Here is a 26,385-nt window from a genome sequence, read left to right on the forward strand (position 1 = left end):
TACCTGCGTATTGTTGTTTCGTATATTCCTATTTGTTTATACCAAAATTATAATACCCCAGGGAAAAAACAGACTAAGAAAGTGGGTGCCTGTGTTATAAGCTTAAAATTTTGAAGGAAATGTAGTACAGTGGTAAGGTAACTTGCCTGAATGTCTTCCAAACTTTACAGTGATTTTCTTTATAGGAGGAATTTTATAATTTTTAAAACACTATCCTAATAAATCGACTACACTTGGAATGGTATTAAGAAAGCCATCACTAATACACTAATAGTGTGTGTGTGGTATGTGCGGGCACGCTGGATCCCTGGGTAGTGTGTGTGTGTGTGTGTGTCTGTGTATGCACACGCTGGATCCCTGGGTAGTGTGGGTGTGTGTGTGTGTGTGTGTGTGTGTGTGTGTATGTGCACGCTGGATCCCTGGGTAATGTGTGTGTGTGTGTGCACGTGTGTGTGTGTGTGCACGTGTGTGTGTGAAAAGCCTGGTAGGCTAGTCCATGGGGTCACAGAGTTGGACACAGCACACACACATATGTATCAGTACACTAATAATGTTTATATATTGATAAACTATATCCCAAAGGGTATTTAAGAAACAATTGACTGTGTCTGAAGAGGGAAATAGGGGGACTGAGAGCTGTCTAGGAAAAGAAGATTCTTCTCATTGTGTACACTTTGTCATGTAAATGTATTACCTATTCAAAAACAAACATAATTTTTAAAAAAAAAGGATTTGCTTCCACCTAGATAGACTATCTCTATTGGAGAAGGAAAGGGCACCCACTCCAGTGTTCTTGCCTGGAGAACCCCAGGGAGGGGGAGCCTGGTAGGCTGCCGTCTATCGGGTTGCACAGTCGGACACGACTGAAGCAACTTAACAGCAGCAGACTATCTCTGCATGAGACACAAGACACTACAAGACTAACTGCTTCCAGAAATGAAAAGTGAGTAGTTCAGGAACAGGAGTGAAAGGCAAGAGTTTTCACTCTGAATTTTTTGTACCTTTGGAATTTGTACCATGTGAATGTATTAAACTCTTACATTTTTTTAAAGTAGAATGCAATTTTTAAAAAGTAGCATGTAATAGTCCACCAGACTTTTTCTTTAGTTTTAATTATAGCTTACTTATACTTCAAATTGATTCTGTGAACCTAACAAAGGAAGCAAAGGTTCAGGACAGAAATCATGAATGTACAAAAATTATTTCTTCAAATCACTTTTCAACAAATTTTAAAACTTCATAGGGAAGAAAAAACTCTTCAACCTATAAAAATCTGTGTAGTTAGCAATGAAATAGAAAGGGATGTTTTGAGCTTTTAAGTAAAGATTTTTTCATCCTCTTTCTCGGATACCATTTTAACTTTGGGGTACTATAATTGGCAATGGACAGAGACCTGGCGTGCTGCAATTCATGGGGTCGCAGAGTCAGACACGACTGAGTGACTGAACTATAAAAATTATTTTTTAAGAGATTTGATATTCTATATCCTTAAAGAAGAAAATGTTACTTGGTTGCTATTAAATTAGGTAAAGCAAGGGTATTTACTTGCCTTAGAGATGGGAATACCAGACCACCTGATCTGCCTCTTGAGAAACCTATATGCAGGTCAGGAAGCAACAGTTAGAACTGGACATGGAACAACAGACTGGTTCCAAATAGGAAAAGGAGTACATCAAGGCTGTATACTGTCACCCTGCTTATTTAACTTATATGCAGAGTACATCATGAGAAACACTGGACTGGAAGAAACACAAGCTGGAATCAAGATTGCTGGGAGAAATATCAATAACCTCAGATATGCAGATGACACCACCCTTATGGCAGAAAGTGAAGAGGAACTCAAAAGCCTCTTGATGAAAGTGAAAAAGGAGACTGAAAAAGTTGGCTTAAAGCTCAACATTCAGAAAACGAAGATCATGGCATCCGGTCCCATCACTTCATGGGAAATAGATGGGGAAACAGTGGAAACAGTGTCAGACTTTATGTTGTGGGGTTCCAAAATCACTGCAGATGGTGACTGCAGCCATGAAATTAAAAGACGCTTATTCCTTGGAAGGAAAGTTATGACCAACCTAAACAGCATATTCAAAAGCAGAGACATTACTTTGCCAACAAAGGTCCATCTAGTCAAGGCTAGGGTTTTTCCAGTAGTCATGTATGGATGTGAGAGTTGGACTGTGAAGAAGGCTGATCGCTGAAGAATTGCTGCTTTTGAACTGTGGTGTTGGAGAAGACTCTTGAGAGTCCCTTGGACTGCAAGGAGATCCAACCAGTCCATTCTAGAGATCAATCCTGGGTGTTCTTTGGAAGGAATGATGCTAAAGCTGAAACTCCAGTACTTTGGCCACCTGATGCGAAGAGTTGACTCACTGGAAAAGACTCTGATGCTGGGAAGGATTGGGGGCAGGAGGAGAAGGGGATGACAGAGGATTCGATGGACGTGAGTTTGAGTGAGCTCCGGGAGATGGTGATGGACAGGGAGGCCTGATGTGCTGTGATTCATGGCATCGCAAAGAGTTGGACACGACTGAGCGACTGAACTGAACTACAATGACTAAATATAAAATACACTCAAATGATTTCAGTATGACTTTTACTACCTAAAAAACAATGGAACTTGGAATTTAGGTAATTCCATGGCAGTTCTTCCCAAGCCAGTAACAATAAATCACAAAATTTAAGAGTTAGAAAAGGCTGTAAGGATAATTTAATTCAACCCCTTATATCACAGACATAGAAACAAAGGCCCCAAAAGTTTAAACTTAAACTTGTACAACTAATATATGGGGGAAAAAATAACTAGAACCTTGATGTTCTGCCTCCTCAACCAGTATGATTTCAAGTCTTGCCTCTAATATGATGTAAAGTTACTGAAAGTATCCTTCAAATTTCTTTATTGGTTCTATATTATACTGTGATAATAGTCAGAAATGACCACTATTTAATAAAGAAAAACAAGGAATAAATCATTAAAAGTATTTTAATTACTATAATCTTGAGATCAACAACATATTGGCAAGTTTTCTGCAGTAGAAGTACATTCCTAAATAAGTAGATCCAGGGCAACAGCTAGCAAAAAAGAAGTAATTTTATCTCAAATGCCAAAAAGTCAACTTTCAACATAACTTTATCAATGTGAATTACTCTTAAATAGAAATAGGAACTAAACATACATGCATCAAATTGTACCTTCATTCAATGATATGACACCTCCAATCAAGTTCATACATGGGCAAATACATTAAGTATATACAAATAAATGTATGTTTCCAAATAACAAGCTACAGGCTCACTCATTCCTGAAACCAAAATGTTCACATAAACATACTGTCAAATATGGCAACAAAAAAAAAATGTAAAGAAACATATGTACACCAGAACCCAAACTGACATGTAGACATAAAACAGAGGTGCTTATACAGTATACTTAAACATATTGCTCAGTCAGAAATAGCTCAAACATAAACAAATGGTGATCTACAAACACCAAAAATTATTGTAAGCTTTTTGCTACCAGTGAAAACTCAACAGTTCACCCTAAAATTGAGTTTAAAATGCTTATGCCTCAAATAAAAGAAACTGAAAAGGAAACCTGAAGCCACCCCCCACCCACTGCCACTTAATCTCTTATAAGTTGGAAACGTAAAGACAATTTTGAAGACTCAGTACAAACACAAAAGGCTGGTGACTCCTATATAAAACAAAGATTATTTACTAAATAAAATCACTGAAAGAGAACAGAGAAAATTCTGTGAGGTCAACTAAATTCTTTTTACTTTAAAAGCCCTGCTAGAGACTGGCTGCTGCTCTAATTCATTATTTGGGGAGGCAAAACTAAAAAAACTGTTGGCAGGTTCAGGTGCTGTGGGAGAACCCACAAAAAATGGTCTGAACTGAAAATCTCCATCTCCACCACCCCGATTTCGAACTGGTGTACCGTCCAAAGGAAACTTGGAGTTGTTCCCTAGAAGAAAAATAAGGGAAGAACTTAAGTATCTATTTCCTTACAGATCTTCTGGATCAAAAAACAAAGTCATTCAATAATATTTTAACAGAACTCAACACTTATGACCTGCGTAAAACATACACCTTGGATAAAGAAAAGATGGCCTCCTCCCCTTACCACAGTATAGATATCTTACCTGCTTCTGTGTGCAGTTTCCAGTGATACCCATTACCTCATCACCAAAAGTAATTTAACACAGTGAAATACTTTTGTAGAGCTAGAATTTACAGTATTATAATTTTATTATCTATTAATCTATATCCAAGGAATATCATATATATTCATGTGTGTGTGTCTTTTGTCCCAGGTTCTTTAAGAACAAATTTCTTTTTTACAATTTCCGTAAGTGCTCTGGAAAATATATGACTACCATGAAAACCAGGCACATATTCACGTCCCAAGATCAATTAGCACACCCTTAAGAAAAATTATACAATAGATCTGATAAACATTTAACAGCTTCCAATGGGGCTTCCCTTGAGGCTTAGCTGGTAAAGAATCCACCCGCAATGCGGGAAACCTGGGTTCAATCCCTGGGTTGGGAAGATCCCCTGGAGAAGGTTACCCACTCCAATATTCTAGCCTAGATAATTCCATGAACTGTATAGTCCATGGAGTTGCCAAGAGTCAGACACAACTGAGTGACTTTCACTGAACCCATCCTTGGCTTTAGTTATATAACTAAAGGAGAATGTTGACTATATCTACTTCAAGCCAACAATGGTAGCAAGAGGTGAAAGGAAAAAGATAAGTGTGTGCAAAAAAAGGAATAGGTAAGCACTGGCAAAAATGGAAGAAATTGAAATAAATGTGGATAGTCACAAGGAAAAAATAAGAATACCTATAATGCCCATACACAATAATACTTTGATTGACTAAATCATATGATTAACTGAAAGCTAAGTTGAAACTTGTTTCAATTCTCCTATGATATTCTTCATCTCATTACTTCATGCCTTTTCTAGGATATCATCTTCTCAACAATAAAATTCAAAAAAAGAGGTTTTATAAAAATCCAGCTCAAATAAAAGTTCATCTCAAGAATTTTCACTTTTTTGTGTGTCAAAAAAGCATATTAATAGCATAGTAAAAACTATTAGATTCTGTTATATCAAGAGTGGTATAAAGGAGAGAACTCAGGAAGAGATTCTCTGCCATCTGACAAGTAGAAAAAAGCTAGACTGTATATTTCCAGGAGGCAGAAATCTTATCTGGATAATCCTTACATCCCCATTGCCCAAATTTTTTTCCAGCAGTCTGGCACATGAAACATGCTTAATAAATATTTGATAAATTTATGAATGAATAAACAGAAGAACAACCAATAATAACTTAAGAACTGTGCAATCAGTATTGTCATGTGAAAGAAACTAAAACATGGTCTTCTCACAGGATCTCAAATAGTTAAGAGTATGGGCTCTGAAGACAGCTCTGTGACCTTGACTAATTTACTTAACCTCTCTGTTCCTCAGCTTTCTCATCTGTAATATAGGCATGATAATAAACACCTACCTCATAAAGTTTTATAAATGACACAAATTTATAAATTTCACAAATACATGTGAAATTATAAGTTTCTAATACTTAGTAAGGAATTAATAAATGGAAGCTAATATTATTATTATTACTGCAACTAAATAGCTTTTCATTTGAAGTGGAAATTTGCCAGCTTTAATTTTGGAATTATTTACTCTATTCAAATAAATTGAAGATGTAGTTAAAAATGTAAGCAAATAAAACAGATAAAAGTAAGGATGTGCTGACTGAGACATAGATGAAGAACCTAGAGCCTACCACTAATACTACCACTCTAGGCCTCTGGAGTCTCCACTAACTGCATGGAACTATGCAGGGTACAGTGTGAAACATCACTAATTTAAAGAACTGATACTGGATATTACATGTCCTTTCTTACCTAATGGGAAGCCAAAAACACCAGACTGTGCAATCATAGATGGTTCAAGAGTACTATCTTGGTTAGCAATAGTGATATTTCGTAGCCTAAGGCTATCATAGAGACCTTGGAGCTTTTGATACTGGCGATTTCGCTCCATAAGTTTCTCAGAAATGTCACTGAACTTTTTCTTATATTCTTCTAGCACTTTCTTCATGGAGGTGACCTCCCCTTTCATAGAGGTCAATTCTACATCCTTGCTCTGTATTTGCTGAGTATATATCTTCTCCATCTGTTTCAGATGGCCCTCTGCCTTGCTGAAATTGTATTCTTGATAGAGACGCTCCTGGTGTACCTGTCCCAAGAGAGAAAAGATTTAAGGTAATAAATGCAAAGTTGCTTATTTTAACTTTATACAAACACAGAAAGAAAAGAAATACACACGTACTGGAATGTTATTACTTTATTTTTTTTATTTGTTATTACTTTAAATTTTAGAACCAGATTAAGAAGAAATTAGGATGTACAAAAGAATAATTATTATAGAAAATAATACACTATGTCACTAAATGCATAGAAAAAAATGGAGGAATACTCTCAAAGCATGACCATTACACCAACAAAAAATGTGAATATTTGTTTAACCTCAACAAGTGACATGTAGACCAAAGGTTCCAAGAAATCTAACACTAATATTTCAAGTAATCCATAGTGTGGAGAACATTTTATAAAACAGTTCCCAATTATCCCTGCCTTCTAACACTTATATCCTCCCCTTGATCTAGACAGGACCTGTGACTAGATTACAGGAAAAATGACAGGATATCGCTTCATCAGTACATTACATAAGAATATAGTTTCTCTTACTAGCATACTCTCTCTCTTGCTGGATTTGTGGAAGTAAGAGGCCAAGTTGGAAAGGCCAACAGGCAAGTGACTAAGAGCAGTCTCTGGGAAATAGCCAGCAAAATACTAAGGTCACAATGACTTTAAGGATAGACTTTACAACAATACCACATGTTCATGTTCAATCAATACTACCCCCCAAACTGGGATCTACTTTAAGACAGAGTGTCTATTCATTTCAGTCAATAAGTATTACTGAGACTTAAGACCAGTAACTATGATGGCCACTGAGGACCCAAAGATACACAGGAATCAAAACATGACCTAAAGAACTCTCCTAACTAGAAAAGATAAGCAAATATATAAGTAATTACGATATAGTATAAATAATACAACAAAGTAAGCATAAGAAGATATAGGAGCATAGAAGAGGAACATTTTACCTAGAAAAATATAATGAAAATATTTATGTGACAGATGACAAACAGACCTTTTAGAAGCATTATTATAATTGCATATATAAGATATAACACTATTATACTCAAGGACCTGATTAAAGTTTTCCACAGATAAGCCTTTCTAAAAAGAAGCCAAAGGCAGAAATCAAAAAAGGAAATAAGGATATGAATTTGAAGATAAGAATGCTCATTATAGCATTTTTTAAATAACTTACAATTTATGATACAATTCAATCATTAAAATTATGATTTTATGATTTCATCAAACACACAAAAATTTTAAACCTCTGTATGTCAAAAAAATCAAGGAAGACTAACAAAAGTGAAAAAAATTTCTTGCAACATCTGAGTTAAGTATATGTATAGAGAGAATTCTTAAAAATCAGTGGGGGGAAATCTACAGCAAATGAAATAAAATAAAACAGATAACTAATAAAAGAAAAATATACTTAAAATACAGGAAAATGTATTCATCTAAAGGCCATCCAACAAATGCATATTTAGAGAGCAATGAGATTCTACTGTAATCATATCTAATTGGTGAGCAGAAAGTATGGTGAACAAGCACCTGCCTACATTTCTTAAGGGAACACAAACTGACAAGATCTAACTGGAGGGCAACTTTTAGTACTACAATTTTTAAAACTTTGAAATGTTTCACTTTCAGGTATTTAAAGTTAGCAAAAAATTAAGGATATGAATTTAATGATAACAGTACTCATCCCAGCATTTTAATAACTTGGAAATAAATTATGATACATTATAACCATTAAAATTATGATTATAGAATGGCTAATTTTTAAATATTTAATAAAATACTCATAACAGGCATAATCTATTGTCAATTTACCTGGCCACAAAAATGGTATCTGTGGTATTATTCTAGGTTTGTATAGACAAAATATATATAAATATATATTTATACCTAGGAAAATCTAGTAATATACAAACATAAGTATCAAGACTAGTTATCTCTGAGTGATGGAATTATGGATTATTTTTATTTTCTTCCTTTTGGATTTTCAACACTAAACATATTACTTTTGCAAAAAAGAAAATTAAAAAGAACATTTTTCCATACATTTATTAAAAAACAAAAACAAACACAGTGAAGGAAAAACTTTAGAAGCATTCACATACGCCTCAAAGCATACTCTCCAGAGAAACTAGCCTAAGCACTAACCTGGTATGTCCAGAAGGCCAGCGCTCGGGAGCTGATGTCCAACACAATCTCTGGTCTAAGTCCCGCCAATACCATGGCTTTATATTCCTCTGATGGACTGAGTTCTGTGCGGACAATATCTAGCTTTCCAGAAAGAGTACTGTTGCAGGCAGGGCAGATAGCTGGTGAACGACTAAACTCACCACTACCATGCTGATCACAGAATATATGAGAGCAGGCAGTGACCCATGCATAACCAGAGAGTTTGACACGACACTTGCGATAATTACAAAGCAGCATGTCTTCACACAAAGACATAATAGATAATAAAGTCTCCAGATGCTGAAAAGAATCCTAAAAAGGGATAAATGAAAGTCAATTTGCAGTAAAATTAAATAAATAAATAAAAATAAATTGAAACATGTTATTTTACTAAGACAAAATAATATACCTTTTATTATGCTTTTGTATTACAATCAATACATAATATTGATTTCAGCCACCCAACAATATTGTGCTCCTTCTTTGTGCAAACCACTGCTAAGGCCATGAAAAATTTTTTTAACGAAAAAGTTAAAGACACAGGTAGTTCCATATCTCACTTATAAGTTAAAAATAATATGTTCATGCAAAAAAAAAAAAGTTTAGGAACATTTACAAAGTACAGATAAAAATTAAATTAGTGCCTTTTGCCATTTCTCAATACCTAAACAAAAATCCAAATGTATTACCCATTCATAGTTTGCTAGAATATTTTAGTATCACTTCTCACACTTGGCAGATATAAAAAGTCCAGGCACTAATTTTAGCCATTCTTTAATGCAAAGTATTTTAAGTTACATTTTTAGGTTTTCATATATGCTGATTCCTCAGATTGTTTAACTGTGTTGCCTTGACTAGTAACCTATACTATTAAATAGAAACTAACCTAATTCATTCAAGTAGTTGACATGATGAAGCCTGAAAATCTATATAAAAGCAAACTTTATCACCAATTAAACAACTCACCTATTAATGTAAATACTATTCAATGCTATGCTTCTATTCCATTATTTTTCAACTAGGCAGCAATATCCTGAACATATCAAAATTAGCCATTATTGTATAAAATAGGTCTTCTCTTGTGCCTCAGACAGTAAAGAATCTGCCTGCAATGCAGGAGACCCGCGTTTGACCCCTGGGTCGGGAAGATCCCCTGGAGAAGGGAATGGCTATCCACTCCAGTATTCTTGCCTGGGGAATTCCACAGACACAGGAGCTTGGTGGGCCTACTGTCCAAGGGGTTGCAGAGTCAGACACGACTGAGCGGCTAACACTTTGAATAAAATAATAGTGACACACCAATTATACACCAAGGGAAGATGGTCACATTTAGAAACGGATAAATTCTGTCAAGACAGTTGCCTGGGTCACAGGGGTAGGACAAGGACGCTCCGACATGTTTTACCCCAAATGTCCCTGCTGAAGGAGTCTCCACAGGTACCTGGCGGCCGCAGTTAAAGGCCTTCGTCGCTCCAGCAGGGTAGAGTGCAGACGGGAAGAAGAGCTCGGAACAGTTTGGAACCTGAGTCCCTTACCAGGCAGAGCCAGTGTTAGTTGCTCAGTCTTGACTCTTTGCAACCGCCAAGCTCCTCTGTCCATGGGATTTCCCAGGCAAGAATACTGGAGTGGGTGGCCATTCCCTTCTCCAGGGGATCTGCACCAGGCAGAGCGAGAGGTGCAGCTAGTTCAAAATTTTCCACAAGGTCAGGGAACGAGTCAATTTAGTGAGCCGTCCAATTTAGCGAGGACCAAGTTTTGAAGATTAGACTCACGGAAACTTCAAACTCGCAGCGCTCTCAAAAGAAAATACTAACAAGATTAATTAAACAATTGTTTTTAAAATCTAACCTGAGACTCCCAAGAAAAGCGCGGGAAAACACCGTTGCTGCCTTAACTCCACGACGACGACAACAAGCGAGGATTCTCCACTGGCGACGCCACTACGTCTTAGGGCGCATGCGCGGGGTCGCAAAGCCTGCCGGGTGGTGGGCGCCAAGTCACGCAACTCAGGATCCTGGGACCCGAGGCCTCTGGCACCTGGACTATGGGCGTTGCACCCCCAGGCGCGCGTGTCTTTGAGTGAATCTGACTGAGGCTGGTCTAGGTGTCCCACTTGGGAGCCTCGCAGATACTGTCCTTGTGTGCGGTTTTCAGCCCTCGACTGGCACAAGCTGTTATTTAGTCGCTAGTCGTGTCTCTTTGTGACCCACATGGACTGTGGCCCACCAAGCCCCTCTCTCCTAGCTGTCCTCAGCCTATCATTTGAGGTCAGAGTAGAGTGGGGACAGTTGAGAAGCTAACAGCAGGAGTGAGTACACGCAGGTGTTTGTTCTGGGAAATTTTAGGGAGTACCGGCTGGGCAACAAGGCTTTGTATTTCAGGAAAGTCTCCCAAATTGTGTGATATCTATAATTTGACACCTACCACCTCTGTTGTATTTTCTGCCGTTTTTTAATCCATCTTGAGATAGACATCTTTCCAGTTTTTCACATCCTCTATATAAAGAACTTACTCCTTGGAAGGAAAGTTATGACCAACCTAGATAGCATATTCAAAAGCAGAGACATTACTTTGCCAACAAAGGTCCATCTAGTCAAGGCTATGGTTTTTCCAGTGGTCATGTATGGATGTGAGAGTTGGACTGTGAAGAAGGCTGAGTGCCGAAGAATTGATGCTTTTGAACTGTGGTGTTGGAGAAGACTCTTAAGAGTCCCTTGGACTGCAAGGAGATCCAACGAGTCCATTCTGAAGGAGATCAGCCCTGATTTCTTTGGAAGGAATGATGCTAAAGCTGAAACTCCAGTACTTTGGCCACCTGATGCGAAGAGTTGACTCATTGGAAAAGACTATGATGCTGGGAGGGATTGGGGGCAGGAGGAGAAGGGGACGACAGAGGATGAGATGGCTGGATGGCATCACTGACTCGATGGACGTCACAGTGAACTCCGGGAGTTGGTGATAGACAGGGAGGCCTGGCGTGCTGCGATTCATGGGGTCGCAAAGAGTCGGACAGGACTGAGCGACTGATCTGATCTGATCTGATCTAAAGAACTTGATTTAGAATCTGCAATATGAACGTTCATACAGCTCTTAAGCAATAGGGTTAGGTTTCACAGCTTTTCTGAGATCATCCACGTGTGTACATTCCTGGGCCTGCTTGGATTAATAATTGTTTAAATGTTTGCACCCATTTTATCCTAATACTTTTACCTATTACATTTTCTCTTCTGTACTTACTGTATGACTTTCTGCTCAATCTATGAATCTATTAGAATTCATATTAGAAATTAAGCTGAGAGCTCCAGGGGTCCTAAGAATATAAGCCTAATGCTGACTTTTGTAGCCACCTTTCCTGAAGATGTGACACTAGTATGAATTAGTAACAGAAACAATCCAATAAATCAGCAACACAACGGGGACACTAAGCCCTGCAAACCCCCTTATAGGTTGTGAATCTATATATTAAACCTTTCTCCTTCAGACAAAAACCTACTCTGATTAAACAGCTTTCTCTAGTTTTTTGTCTATCTGTAACTGGTTCACAGTAATCAAGGTCATCTTGGCCTTTGTATACTTTTCCTAAAATGTCTTCTGAGAGTTCAAAATAGAAATTCAATCTAGAGTTACAAAACGGGTTTGAAGAAAATCATGGTTTCCATATGTAAACCATGTAATCCCCAACATGTTTTGGTTATCTGAGCCTTTTGTGCATTTTCTGGTTTTAACTATGCCAAATGTAGAAATATTGAAGTACAATAAAAAGGTACACTCTCATGTCAAGTTATAAAACACAAAGCATTCACATTTGACCTAACTTTGAGTCTAGCCAAGTTACCTTTGTGCTACAATATGATCCCTTCCTGCTTCTTCAATTTCATTGTTTCCCCAAAGCCTGGTGTAACCCACACCATTTTTAAAGTCAGTTTCCAATTTCCAACCTATTTGGCTAAAAGCCTATATGAATCATGTGTGTGTGTGTGTGTGTGTATGTACACAGATAGATATACCTACACACATATACACACATTTGGTGGGGGGGAACGACGGGGATGTTTTGCCAGATAGGAAAAAGTGGGGGGAGCTACAAACTCTTAATATAATATCCCACTAGTCTGGAATACCAGGAAATAGACTTAACCTGTTTTTTGGTGGCATGTGTCCTGTTCTCTCAAGGCACAGAAAAACCCTTCCGTGGCTCATTTCTAAGGTGCTCCTGAGGATGAAACCACTGAAATCAGTTAAGGCTGGGATACAGAGACCTGACCACCAAAAAGAGCATTTTAAAATATTGGTTTTTCTAACTTATGGTTCCTGGGAGGAAGGGATAGTTATGGACTTTAGGAAGGTCGTGTACACAGTGCTACAGTTTAAATGGATAACCAACAAAGACCTATCGTATAGCACATGGAACTCTGTTCGATGTTATGTGCCAGTCTGTGTGGGAGGCAATTGGGGGGATACATGTATATTTATGGCTGAGTCCCTTCACTGTTCACCTGAAACTACCACACATTGGTAATCGGCTATACCCCAATACAAAATGTTTTTGATGTTAAATGAATAAATAAAGTACTAAAAATAGACAGGCTTTTATTATTAAATATTAAGCATATAAAAAATATGTGGAGAATGACCATCACTCAATCTAATAAACCCAAACTCTTCTCAAGTTTGATGTTTTTTAATGAGGTAACAAGTTAACAGCCATTCAATCCATTTTCCTTTTACCTCTCCAGAGGTAAACAAGCCAGATTTGGGGGGTTATCATTCTCATACAGGTTTTTAATATGTACATACATCAAACTTTGTTTTCATGTTCTCAAACTACTAAATCTCACACAATATATATCAGTTGGCCACTTTTAAGTCTTTTTTTTTGAAGTGTAAAGTTAATACACATACCTTATATTAATTCATTTTAACAGCCGAATTCTACAAACCACAATTTATTTACTCATTCTTCTAATGGACATTGGTTCCAGGCTTTTACAACTAAAAATATTTTACTGCAATAAACTTTCTGTGCCCATTTCTTTGAGTACACATGTCAAGAACTCCTTAAGAATACCCAAAGATTGGGTATAATCATCTTCAAAAAAAATGATGTTGCCAAACCTTCTCCAAAGTAATAAATTAATTTCACTGCTACCAGCAACTCCAACCTTGACAACATGTTTAAGTGTCAGAGTTCATTTGTTCTGTTTCAATTTTTGCCCATCTGATGGCAGTGAAATGGAATCTCAGTGTTGTTTTAATGTAAAGTTATTTTATTAGTAGTTAGATTAAGCATCTTTTCATGTGACTACTCAGGATCCTCATCTATGAATTGTTCATTCATATCCTTTGATCATTTTCTTGATTTAAATGGAGCCTTTGTCAGTTACATGGCATGCAAACTTAAGTTTGAATTTTAGTGTATACAAATTTATCAGTCTTTTCTTTTGCCTTATGGCTAATCCAATGTCACAGTGCCATATTCTTTGCTTTTATATAGGCTTGAAGTTTTGCTTTCAATTTACAGATCTTTAATCCATTCTTCGGAGAAGGCAATGGCACCCCACTCCAGTACTCTTGCCTGGAAAATCCCATGGATGGAGGAGCCAGGTGGGCTGCAGTCCATGGGATCGCTAAGAGTCGGACACGACTGAGCGATTCTCTTTCACCTTTCACTTTCATGCATTAGAGAAGGAAATGGCAACCCACTCCAGTGTTCTTGCCTGGAGAATCCCAGGGACGGGGCAGCCTGGTGGGCTGCCGTCTATGGGGTTGCATAGAGTCAGACACGACTGAAGTGACTTAGCAGTAGCAGTAGCAATCCATTCTTCCTAACATAAAAAGTCTGGATAAACTCTGACAGCACAATTTGTGCATTCATTATCATATACCATTTAACTGGTATTTTACCATGAAGTTTGATATTGATCTTGTTTAGATATTATAAGTACTTACTGGCTATATTATGTACCACATTTCTCTAAGAGCTTCAGAAATAATAATCTTCCTATTATGTGTGAATCTCAGGTAGTCAGCATCATCTACTCTAAATCTAATTTGATATTTATATTTGCTTTAACAGAAGAATAGGTTTCATATTATAGGTTTCTAAAGAATAGGTTTCATATTATAACAGAAGTTATTATTAAGACTCATTGCTATCCACATAGTTTATCAAGTCAAAATTTAAGTCCCAAGTATTCCATGTAATCTTGTTGAAATGCCATTAAAATGGTTATCATTTCCAGAGATTAAAAAAAAAAAAAAATTCTATGGAGATTTTAATTAACTTCAAGTATTTCTTGAGTATCTATTCTGGGTCAGGCATTGCAGATAAGCAAGTTATCCTGCTTTCATGGAGCTTACAATCTAGCAAAGAATCAAACAATGATAGAAGAAAATATTTTACTCTTTCTTTTATTGCCTCTAAATTTTTGCAAGTTGATTCTTATAAACCATTTCTGGTGAGAAAAGTCAGTGTCCACCTTTAATTTGAAGAATCATCCACCTTCATGCTGCAGAGAAAAAGATATTTTTAATAGAAAGGTGAATAACTACTCAATAGAAAATTGAGTAAACCATTTAAAATTTAAATATGAATGATTTCAGAGTATGTTTCAATAACTCCTAGAATCAAATGACTAGAGTGCTTCCTTTCATAGTCCTAGATCAGTGCTATTCAAATCTGTTGCAATCAGGAGGTTCTCTATATATTAGATCCTCATGTTTTCGAATTAATGGAGTATTTTAATCCCAAGTATAATTCTTAATCTAGAGTCACCACCTGCTTCACAATTGTTTGACTCCGCAAAAATCAGAAGGCACTAACGGACAGCCAACCCGTCCCCATGGTGCCCTGAGTGAAGACAAGTCAGTTTAGATATATGATGGACTAAAATCCCACTACTTAAGGCTCCAAGCAGTGAGAGGAACAGCCATCAAAGATTATCTCCAATCACTTCAATAAATGTTTTAAGAGACATCACTATCATTTCTAAATTTTTAAAGGGTTAGTCGAGAACTAGAAGAACCATTAAGTATCAACTGGTCCAGCTAGCAGACAGACAAAAAAAGGAATTAGATGATAAATAAATTAGTGTCAAAAAAAAGATTATTTAAGAAAATGTTATTGAAACAATGATATTGGGATATACACTATAGGCCTTATTACCATACTTTGCCTAACACTAGAACTAAATTAGACTCTGTACTAAGGGTAAAGATAACGAGGCATAGCCCAACTGCCAGAAAGATGCACATAAGCAATAAAAACAAGGAATTTCTCATAACTATTATGCATATGTCAGAAATTGCTAGGTAGTACAAAGTCTAAGATAAATATACACATGGACTCCAGTAATAAAATAGCTAACATATATTGAGCACTTACCATATGTTAATAATGTTCTAAGCCCCACACATTTATTATCTAATTTAATCTTCTAAGTCAAGTATTATTCCTTTGAGTCAGGTACTATTATTATCACCTTTTAAGATATAAAGACCCTACGACATTGAGATATTAAGAAACTTGCCAGGGTTACATAGCTGCTTAAGTGATAGAGAGTGGGTTTGAACCAAGTCTGACTTCAGAAGCCATGTATAGCTACTATGCTATGCCACCTTTCAACATCTTCAGTTGACTTTTTAAAAAATAAAATTTGTAGCACCTTAAAAGCTAGCTATGAAGTCACTAAGCTGTTTCCACAGATTCATATGTATATCAAAGCTTTTCAATTTCAACATAAGCCTTACCATAAAACAAAAACGCTATTATTATCTACTGTATATCCAGGATTACAGCTCCCAAGAGTTCCGGTCGGGGAAAGAAGTGAGACTCCAGTCTAGTTTCCTGAAATTTCATTTCTGCAAAAGATAGAACTGAAAGCTAAAAAATTATTTCAAGTGCTGATGTTACTTTAACACTGCTTTTAAATATTTGTATTTCCTATATTTCACACTCATACGTTGCCCCATTCTCTGCTGAAATTTGCAAGTACAAGAATACAAGCCTGTCCTATCTAGACTGCTTTAAATAACTTTAAATTATAGATGAATGTAACAAAGTCAGAAAATACTGGTTAACAAGATCATCCATAGAACCCAATACTAAAGACAATAATCCCTAGTATTGGAATATATCCTTTCAAATGATTTCTCAAGTAAACATAAGCACATAAAACTGTTTAAGCAGAAAAAGGATTATACATATTGCTCTGTAACTTCTTTTAGATTAATATATCATAAATACTCTTCCATTTCAAGAAAGATAAACTGGTACCATAATTTTTGGTGATTACATAGTATTGCATTTTATCATCTTGATTTTAAAATTGATTTAAACAACTCTGGGGTTCTCTTAATCTTGTGTATAAACGAACAAAATAGTGACTCGTTTAATACTGTCAAGTTAAGTGGTTAACAGAATTATACCAGTTATCAGCGTTTTCTCTGTAGTGTTTGAATTTTGGGGTTAAGGAATCTTGACCCAAGTTCTATCTCAAAGAGATACAACAAAAGATCAAAGCTCAACCAAGCATTGTAGTAGCAAACTCATAGTTCAAAGATTTAAGAATTACCTAACATCATGGGCTAGATCCCACTAAGAATTTCAAGAAATAGAATTCAATTCCAAGTGCTTGTGCTAGCTATAGTCTGCTTAGAGCATGCGTTCAATCAGGGCAGTCAGGACTTCTCTGGCAGTCCAATGGTTAAGACTCCACTCTACCAATGCAGGCAGCATGGGTTCAACCCCTGGTCTGGGAACTAAGATCCCCCATGCCACATGTGCAGTCAAATAAAAAATAAATAAAACAATCAGGGCAGTCAGCTGAAACATAGGCTCAGCCTGTATTTCGTCACGGCAAACTGCAAATGACTGACTGCTGAAGAACAAGTCACCACCAGGTCCTTATCCTCAAACCAGGCAAACTCTCTCGAGGTTAGCACTGAGCCCCTTCAACTACCAAATTTCAACCACTAAGAAAACTCAATCTCCAAACTTGCAAGGTGGTTAGAAACTCAAATGAGGTAAAAATGAAGGTTTTCTTTACACTTACTTCTGATATCATATGAACAGCTTCTCTCTAGGAATCAAGTTGAACTACAGGATCTATCAAGCATCTGACATCTCTGGAAAATAAAAAATTAAATAATAAACAAATATACAAAGTTTATGACTACAAGACTTGAATGCACACCAGCCTACTCCACACCAAGTCACACCCATAAAGCCTCAAGGAAAATTAACTCAAAGAAAACTATTCATTCTTTATTTGAATCTCCATTCAGCAATATAAATGGACCCATCTATTTTGGAGAACGTCATCAAATGCCCAAACTCATTATCAGACTAGGGCAAGACTTCTGTACAAGCTCTGCTATTTGTATAAATTTAAAAGTTTGGGTAAAACTATACAGTAAGTCTAACCAATCTCTGAAAGGTTACATTAATAAAAGTCAACAGTCAAAAAGAGAATAGGTATGCAAATAGAAGAAGCCCCGTGATGGCTGCAACCAAAGTATGGCAGCCATGGGAACAAATTCAGGGAGATGGGGCATAAATGGTATGAGTTACTGCCAGTCTCTCCAAGTTCACAGGGTATGTGATTACAGAAAACACTTGTAACCACAGGGTGACCACAATCATTAAGTTCACAAAATCCTTTAAAGAAAAAATAAATTAAAAAATGGAAGGAGCTAAGAACTGGTAGGGCTTCCCTGATAGCTCAGTTCATAAAGAATCCACCTGCAATGCAGGAGACCTGGGTTTGATCCCTGGGTTGGGAAGATCCCCTGGAGAAGGGAAAGGCTACCCATTCCAATATTCTGGCCTGGAAAATTCACAGTCCATGGGGTCGCAAAGAGTCAGACACAACTGACCGACTTTCACTTTCAAGAACTGCTAAGTATCAGATAAATAGGAAGGCAATCTAAAATAGTTTGGTTTTTTTTTTTTTTTTTCAAAGTATCTTTCAATTTCATTTGAGCCAGTGTCAATTATATTTAACCTCTACTTCTGTTAAAGTATTTATCACAATAAACTAAAGAAAACCTTCCCTTGACATAGCAAAATTGAATAAGCATCACTTGGAGCACAAGTTGGCCAAGAGATGGCAGTATAAGAAAGAAACCTCAATTTGTTCTTCCAGAGGTTGAGTGTAATCTGAATTTTTAGGTGAAACAGACTAGACACAAAGCTCATCCGGAAAGCAACCTTTATATTATTCCCTACTCTTCACTTAATTACTAGTTAAAATTTCTTTCTATTATATTTAATGATCATATAAAATCATTAACTACAATATTACAATTATATTTTTTTCATGTTCCTTTTCATGAGGCAATGGGGAAATTTAAAACTCCATAATCTCAAATACAACCTAGCTAGAAAGACAACACACGAAAAAATTAATGTCCATGGTAAGTACCAAACAAGTCGGAGAAAGAGCCAAGTTATATTTAGAAGAATCATTGGTCAAGGAAGGCTTCATGAATAAAAAATAGTAGGTCTTGAATGAGTCTCAAAATTGCACTTAGAAGAGTATTTGCTATGTATCTGAAAGTTGCTAAGAGAGTAATCTTGAAAGTTCTCATCATAAGAGGAAAAAATTTTTAACTAGATGTGGTGACGGATCTTAACTAGATGTATTATAGTAATCATGTCCTAATATCAATATATACAAATACTGAATCATTATGCTGTACACCTGAAACTAACATAACGTAACACATGAACTATATCTCTAAAAGAATAACTGCACTGTCCAATAGTTAACACCTATTACAGCCTAAATTTAAATTAAACTAAACTAAAAGTTAAATTCCTCAGTTACATTTTAATTGCTCAGTAACCTCATATGGCTGGCTATCAAACTGGACAGTACAAATATAGAACATTCAAGTTCTGTTGAAGAGCAGTGCCTTAAACTGTGGGTATGAATAAACGTAAGCTGACAAAAAAGGAAGTAGCAGTTATCATTCTTAAAGTCCTACCTATAATCTGTCAAGAACGACTGAAATCATTTCAAACTTTACAACAGAAGTTTTTTTCCCATATTTATAAGGAAATTTTGTGGCTCAGAGAAGTTAAATAAATTTCCTAAGTCCACGTAGCTATTAAGACCTGGGATATGAGCCCAATTCTGTCAAAATTCCATATTTTCACTTCACTAAGGATGCTTTTGAACTGTGGTGTTGGAGAAGACTCTTGAGAGTCCCTTGGACTGCAAGGAGATCCAACCAGTCCATTCTAAAGGAGATAGTCCTCGGTGTTCTTTGGAAGGACTGATGCTAAAGCTGAAACTCCAATTCTTTGGCCACCTCATGCGAAGAATTGACTCATTGGAAAAGACCCTGATGCTGGGAGGGATTGGGGGCAGGAGGAGAAGGGGACGACAGAGGATGAGATGGCTGGATGGTATCACCAACTTGATGCACGTGAGTTTGGGTGAACTCCGGGAGTTAGTGATGGACAGGGAGGCCTGGTGTGCTGCAGTTTATGGGGTCGCAAAGAGTCAGACACGACTGAGTGACTGAACTGAACTGAACTGATGCCCCTTACTACCTGAACTAAGAAGCAGAACTGCAAACGACAATTTGCTTTAAAACGTATTAAGAATGGCATAGTGGGGGAATAAAAAGAATGGCATACTGGCTCAGTAGGTCAGAAAGAAACAGACCCACTCATTTTGTTTCCTGTGGCAATAACTTCTTCAAAGGACAAAAGGTACATTTTATACGTGAACAGATGATTCACAAGGCTTGATATAAACTACAAATTTTTAAGTAACTCAGAGATATAATCAAAGTGTTATTTTACTTGTTCTTATCCTATACTTGAATAGTGCTTTAATTATTCCAAATGTTTTGGATATCAGCAAAATGTGAGATTAACTAAGGGAACATAGGAAGCATTCAGACACTGCAAAATTTCACCATTTCTTATTGTAAGAGTTTTAACATTGTCCACCTCAAAAGTCTGCATCTAAGTACTTCTTATGGGAAAAATAATTATAGATTTAAAGGTATACCTTGCCTATTTGTCTCATCTCACAAAACAAAACCCAGATTGCAAAGGGCCTGGTCTTTGTTTCCGTGGCACATAGCACAAAGCCTGCCTGGTAGCACATGATGCCTTTCCCAATGTGTGATGCTCCGTGCAGGATTTTAGTTATGCTTCATAAAGTGTCATTCCACCACATGAAGACCATTGTACATTTACTGAGTTACTTAGGGAGCTAAAGTAAACATTTTGTAAATATCCCACAGGCAATCAATGACCCACTCATTTTGCTTCTTGTGGAAATAAGTTCTTCAAAGGACAAAAGGTACATTTTACGTGTGAACAGATGATTCATGAGGCTGGATACAAAACACAGATTGATCATGCTGAATGAGCTGATGCTTCCATTTTAAGATCATACTATCACTCAGTTTTGCTCAGTCCCATTCCAGTTTACTCAGTGCCTACTGTGTATCCCACAGTATGGGATACAATGATAATTCAAGGAACCTCCTGTCTTTTTAGATAGAAAAGACACTTGCACATGTAAAACAGAACACTTTAAGGCATCATATCTTAGTCAAAGTTCAAGTACTTGCCTCTATGGTCCCATTAGCCTTTAACCATTTCTACTGAGAATGTCCAAATCAAAGTCTCCTTAATTTTTAGGGGACTCCAGATGTTATAGAGGTTTTCACACTGCTGCTTCTGGGCTGGCACATGTGGTGCTGAAGACCTAGGCTTTCCTTCCTCAGTAGATTCCATCTTCAACCTGAAGCAAAAGGAAAACAATACAAATATGAAGTAAATGCTAAACTAATTGCTTGGCAGAGTCATCTTTTAGCAACAGCTCTCTAAGGCTGTACTACCAGAACAGATTCTCAAGTTTTATTTCCCACTTACTGTCAGTTATTTTAGCTAAAAATTCCGATTGTTTTAACCTCTCATTGGAGAAGGAATCTCTAATTTTCTTGAAGAGATCTCTAGTCTTTCCCATTCTATTGTTTTCCTCTATTTCTCTGCATTCATCACTGAGGAAGGCTTTCTTATCTCTCCTTGCTATTCTTTGAACTCTGCATTCAGATGCTTATATCTTTCCTTTTCTCCTTTGCCTTTGAACTATTTCAAAACCTAAAAGGTGATGCTGTTAAAGTGCTGCACTCCATATGCCAGCAAATTTGGAAAACTCAGCAGTGGCCACAGAACTGGAAAAGGTGAGTTTTCATTCCAATCCCAAAGAAAGGCAATACCAAAGAATGCTCAAACTATTGTACAATTGCACTCATCTCACACACTAGCAAAGTAATGCTCAAAATTCTCCAAGCCAGGCTTCAACAGTACGTGAACTGTGAGCTTCCAGATGTTCAAGCTGGATTTAGAAAAGGCAGAGGAACCAGAGATCAAATTGCCAACATCCATTGGATCATCAAAAAAGCAAGAGAGTTACAGAAAAAACATCTACTTCTGCTTTATTGACTATGCCAAAGCCTTTGACTGTGTGGATCACAACAAACTGTGGAAAATTCTTAAAGAGACTGGAATACCAGACCACTTGATCTGCCTCCTGACAAATCTGTATGCAGGTCAAGAAGCAACAGTTAGAACTGGACATGGAACAAAAGACTGGTTCCAAATAGGAAAAGGAGTATGTCAAGGCTGTATATTGTCACCCTGCTTATTTAACTTATATGCAGAGTACATCATGTGAAATGCTGGGCTGGATGAAGCACAAGCTGGAATCAAGATTGCCGGGAGAAATATCTATAGCCTCAGATGTGCAGATGACACCTTATGGCAGAAAGTGAAGAAGAACTAAAGGGCCTCTTGATGAAAGTAAAAGAGGAGAGTGAAAAAGTTGGCTTAAAGCTCAACATTCAGAAAACAAAGATCATGGCATCTGGTCCCATCACTTCATGGCAAATAGATGGGGAAACAATGGAAATTGTTAGAGACTTTATTATTTGGGACTCCAAAATCACTGCAGAAAGTAACTGCAGCCATGAAATTAAAAGATGCTTGCTCCTTGGAAGAAAAGCTATGACCAACCTAGACAGCATATTAAAAAGCATAGATATTACTTTGCTGACCAAGGTCCATCCAGTCAAAGCTATGGTTTTTCCAGTGTCATGTATGGATGTGGTAGTTGGACTATAAAGAAAGCTGAGTGCTGAAGAATTGATGCTTTTGAACTGCGGTGTTGGAGGAGACTCTTGAGAGTCCCTTGGACTTCATGGAGATCCAACCAGTCCATCCTAAAGGAAATCAGTCCTGAATATTCATTGGAAGGGCTGATGCTGAAGCTGAAGCTCCAATACTTCAGCCACCTGATGGGAAGAACTGACTCATTAGAAAAGACCCTGATGCTGGGCAAGATTGAAGGCAGGAGAAGGGGACGACAGAGGATGATATGGTTGGATGGCATCTCCAATTCGATGGACAAGAGTTTGAGCAAGCTCTGGGAGTTGGTGATGGACAGGGAAACCTGGCATGCTGCAATCCAGGGGGTCACAAAGAGTAGGACACAACTGAGTGACTGAACTGAACTCCAGGAGGAATCCACTCAGAGCATATATGAAATAAAAGTAGGAAGATCAGAAACACTGAATAATCATGCAGTTCATCCCAAGAGAACACTATTTCACCCAATCCTAGTCCCATTGCTGGTGGAGCAAAATAAAAATGAAAAAAAAAAAAAATATAGTACCTGAGGGCTTTGGGTCAAAACAGCAGTAAGGAATAACTTCATATTTTACCTATTAAGAATTTATAAAGCACTGTCCTTATAGTAACTCATTTTGCAAGTACTATGTTATCTTTTCCATTTTATAGGTATACAAGCAAGGTTTTAATAATAAGTTGGCAGGCAACTTAGCTTAATGGTTAAGATAATGAAGTTGGACAGAGCTAGATTGGACTCCTAGCTCCATTTGTTGTGACCTGGGGCAAGTTATGCAACTTCTCTAAGCCTCAGATTTCCTTTCCTTAAAATGAGGACAAACACCACCTACCTCTTAGAACTCTGTGAAGATTAAATTATGTAAAATAGATATAAAATAAGATAAAGCATATCTCCACTGAAAACTAATTTTTCTCCCACTCAACAAAACCTCTAACTGAAAAACTAGTTGTTTCACAAGACATGATCTGAGACTTTTAAGACTTTTTAAAATAAATAGCTTTGGAGGAATTCAGTCTTCCTCTTTTATTTTGCATGTTTACAGTCCCCAATACATTTCCAACAATGCTAAAATACGAGTTTACTTGCTCAACACCCTCTACCTGTAAGGATAACTCATATATTATATTAATGTATATCACTCAAGGTCACTGGGCAAAACTTTGTAGGAGAAAAATAATACCCAGAATATATTTATTGCTTATTTCTAGAAGGTGTATAACATTTATTATACATCCACTAGTGCTTGGACTTCATATACTTTGATCTTCAAAAGCTAAGCCTCAGAATGGTCCACTGACTCACCTAACATCACTGGAGGAGTAAACTGTGGTGTTGGAATTTCATTTAGGCTTGCACTAAGCTAAGGCCCTCATCTTTTTCAGTACATCCTAAGCTGTTGAGGGCACCATCACCACAGTGCTGACATTAAAATTGGGAGCTCCTCCTGAAGCTCGTTAAAATCATCTGACTTCAGAGTTTGCAGCGTCCTTCCAACAAGATGAACTGCTCTGAGCGAAGACCAGGGCAAAAACAACATCCAATGCAGCTCCCACAAACCCAGTAAAAACCTGAGCCCTGCAGACACAGGAGAATTAAAGCTGACTGGTCTAAACTCCTCTTCCAAGATCTACCCTCCCACTAAAAGACAGAAGTCAAAACAGCAATGAGAAAATAACAGTACCTTTTCCCCCAAGCAAAATGAATCCAGGCATTTTGCAGAAACACTATGTACGTAAAGCAGAGTCTATTGTTCCTAGGTCACCCTGTCTCAGAAAAAGAAGGCAGACCGGATCCTGAAGAGGCCCACGTGGAAACAACCCAGGCAGATCATTTCACTGCCTTCCTCCAATTTCCACACAGCCGAAATTAATCGCTTAGTAGCTCACATACACTCCAAGGCTAGCTGGAAATTAAGGCTGTCACAAGGATACAGTGGTTCAAACTGACGAGAAATTCAAAACAATTAGGAATCAGGATTAAATGCACACTCACCAGCCCAGCACCAAAATGAAGAGAGAAAGTGGAGAGACAGGAAGTGACTTTGAGAAGTGACCTCAGAGCCTGATTGGCTAATGATGATTCCCTCCCTCCTTTACCTTAAAAGGCTGGAAAGATGCAACCTGCCCCACCCGCACACCCCTCAGGTACCTGTCTCTTTAAGGACCAAAGATGCTACTTGCACAGTTCTTAGATTAAACTTTTTAAACCAAGCTTCCTTTTGAGTTAATATACTTAGCACGGACTAATTCAAGGTATTTACACACATTCTAGTTTAGATGGACTACTGCAATTTTCATTCTTTTGGGTTAGTTAGTCTAGATCTACTCAAGGTAGAACTTACCATCAGGGAAATATTCAAGTTAACAAGCTTAGTAAGAAAGATACCGGAAAAAGACAGTCACCTGCAATCCAAGAAGACAGGCCCTAGAGAAATCCATGCTGCCATCACCTTCATCTTGGGCTTCTAGCCTTCAAAATTTTGAGGAAATAAAATTTTCTTGTTTGAGCAATCCAGTCTGTAGTTTTTAGTAATGGTAGCCCTAGCAAACCAATACACTGCGACTTTGAATAAATTACTCACATTTTTCTAGAGTTCAATTTTCTCAACTGTAAAATACAGACAATAATACCTGCCTAACATCAGGGTTGTTGTGAGAATTAAATATGTGTAAAGCTCATAGCACTGTTGATGTTGTTTGGTAGCTAACTAGTGTCTGACTCTTTTGCGACCCTCCCCGCCACCATGGACTGTAGCCTACCAGGCTCCTCTTGGCTTTCTGCCATTAGAGTGGTATCATCTGCGTATCTGAGGTTGTTGATATTTCTCCCAGCAATCTTGATTCCAGGTTGTGAATCATCTAGCCCGACATTTCCCATGATGTACTCTGCATATAAGTTAAATAAGCAAGGTGACAATATACAGCCCTGAAGTACTACTTTCCCATGGGTTCAACCGCTGGGTGAGGAAGATTCCTTGGAGAAGAGAATTGCAACCCAGTCCAGTATTCTTGCCTGGAAAAATCCCATGGACAGAGGAGCCTGGAGGGCTATAGTCCATGGGATAGCAAAGAGTCAGACAGGACTGAGCGACCAACAGTTCACACAACTTCCGTAAATACTGTATACTTCTTATAGTAGTGTTGCTGCTTTTGCTTGTGTAATTACTTGATTAACGTCTGTCCCCAAAACATGAACCATGTGTATTTTGGCTGAACTACCATATCCCCAAAACTCGCCAAGGTGCCCAATAAATATGTGGATTAAAAAAGGGGGGATAGCCTTTTACCTCGTTGCAGCCAAGAAAGCAACGTGGGTCACCAGCAGCTCTACTGGAGCCATCCGAGAAAATTCGGCCAGGGTTCTCGCTCTTGCCGGGTCTGCTCAAACCGGCACCGTCTGATCCGGAAATACGGCCTCAATATGTGCCGCCAGTGTTTCCGCCAGTATGCGAAGGACATCGGCTTCATTAAGTTGGACTAACCGAACTTCCTTAGATGGCTCATCCAGCACATCAACCTTAGGCGGAAATACTACTAGCTCTTTGTATATAAAATAAAAGTTTTCAAAACTTCAAAAAAAAAAGGGGGGGGGGATAAAAATCTGTATGAAAGTCACCAATACTTGGTTGTTGTTAAAAACGCAGAAAATGAGTTTTAATTCAGTGTCTGAAATGGAGCTTCTGGGATATCCCGCGCGCCTCCACCCATCTAAAAAATTACCCGTTCTAAAATTCACTTGGCCTCCATAGTTCATTACCATTCTCATAGCTTCAGCATTTCATTAAAAAAGGACGGGCGGGA

General features: G+C 37.6%; 1 protein-coding gene and 2 non-coding genes across 8 annotated transcripts; 1 reads left to right on the forward strand and 2 right to left on the reverse strand.

Moving 5' to 3' along the window:
• Positions 1–2,582: 2,582 nt before the first annotated feature.
• CCNB1IP1 (cyclin B1 interacting protein 1) lies at positions 2,583–26,010 on the reverse strand. Of its 6 annotated transcripts, XM_005901885.2 has the most exons (8): positions 24,267–24,571; positions 21,006–21,178; positions 17,462–17,534; positions 16,158–16,268; positions 10,257–14,917; positions 8,388–8,720; positions 5,922–6,255; positions 2,583–3,964 (listed from the first exon to the last, which is right to left on the reverse strand). In XM_005901885.2, exons 6-8 carry the CDS (start codon positions 8,682–8,684, stop codon positions 3,762–3,764), a joined length of 834 nt encoding a protein of 277 aa, XP_005901947.1. In that variant the 5' UTR covers positions 8,685–8,720; positions 10,257–14,917; positions 16,158–16,268; positions 17,462–17,534; positions 21,006–21,178; positions 24,267–24,571; the 3' UTR covers positions 2,583–3,761. The 6 variants fall into 6 exon arrangements, with proteins under 6 accessions (XP_005901947.1, XP_070234381.1, XP_070234382.1 ...); XM_070378280.1 differs by lacking the exon at positions 24,267–24,571 and adding an exon at positions 25,872–26,010 and having other exon boundaries at positions 8,388–14,917; XM_070378281.1 differs by lacking the exon at positions 24,267–24,571 and adding an exon at positions 24,988–25,065 and having other exon boundaries at positions 8,388–14,917.
• Positions 15,196–15,343, reverse strand: LOC138989631 (small nucleolar RNA SNORA79). The gene has a single exon (XR_011465888.1). It is a non-coding gene; the product is annotated as a small nucleolar RNA SNORA79 (small nucleolar RNA).
• On the forward strand, positions 25,529–26,183 carry LOC102269755 (small ribosomal subunit protein uS14). The gene is made up of 2 exons (XR_001351659.2): positions 25,529–25,545; positions 25,855–26,183. It is a non-coding gene; the product is annotated as a small ribosomal subunit protein uS14 (transcript).
• Positions 26,184–26,385: the final 202 nt, after the last annotated feature.

This window comes from Bos mutus, chromosome 10 (genome assembly GCF_027580195.1).
Source record: "Bos mutus isolate GX-2022 chromosome 10, NWIPB_WYAK_1.1, whole genome shotgun sequence".
NCBI classification, from domain to species: Eukaryota; Metazoa; Chordata; class Mammalia; order Artiodactyla; family Bovidae; genus Bos; species Bos mutus.

What these genes read in the sequence shown, in the direction of transcription:
- CCNB1IP1 (XM_070378280.1), bottom strand. Translation starts at nt 8,684, where the DNA reads ATGTCTTTGTGTGAAGACATGCTGCTTTGTAATTATCGCAAGTGTCGT. An exon ending in TGGCCTTCTGGACATACCAG is followed by an intron (nt 6,256 to 8,387) that starts GTTAGTGCTTAG and finishes CTCTTGGGACAG; the next exon opens with GTACACCAGGAGCGTCTCTA. An exon ending in TGTTTTTGGCTTCCCATTAG is followed by an intron (nt 3,965 to 5,921) that starts GTAAGAAAGGAC and finishes TTTTTCTTCTAG; the next exon opens with GGAACAACTCCAAGTTTCCT.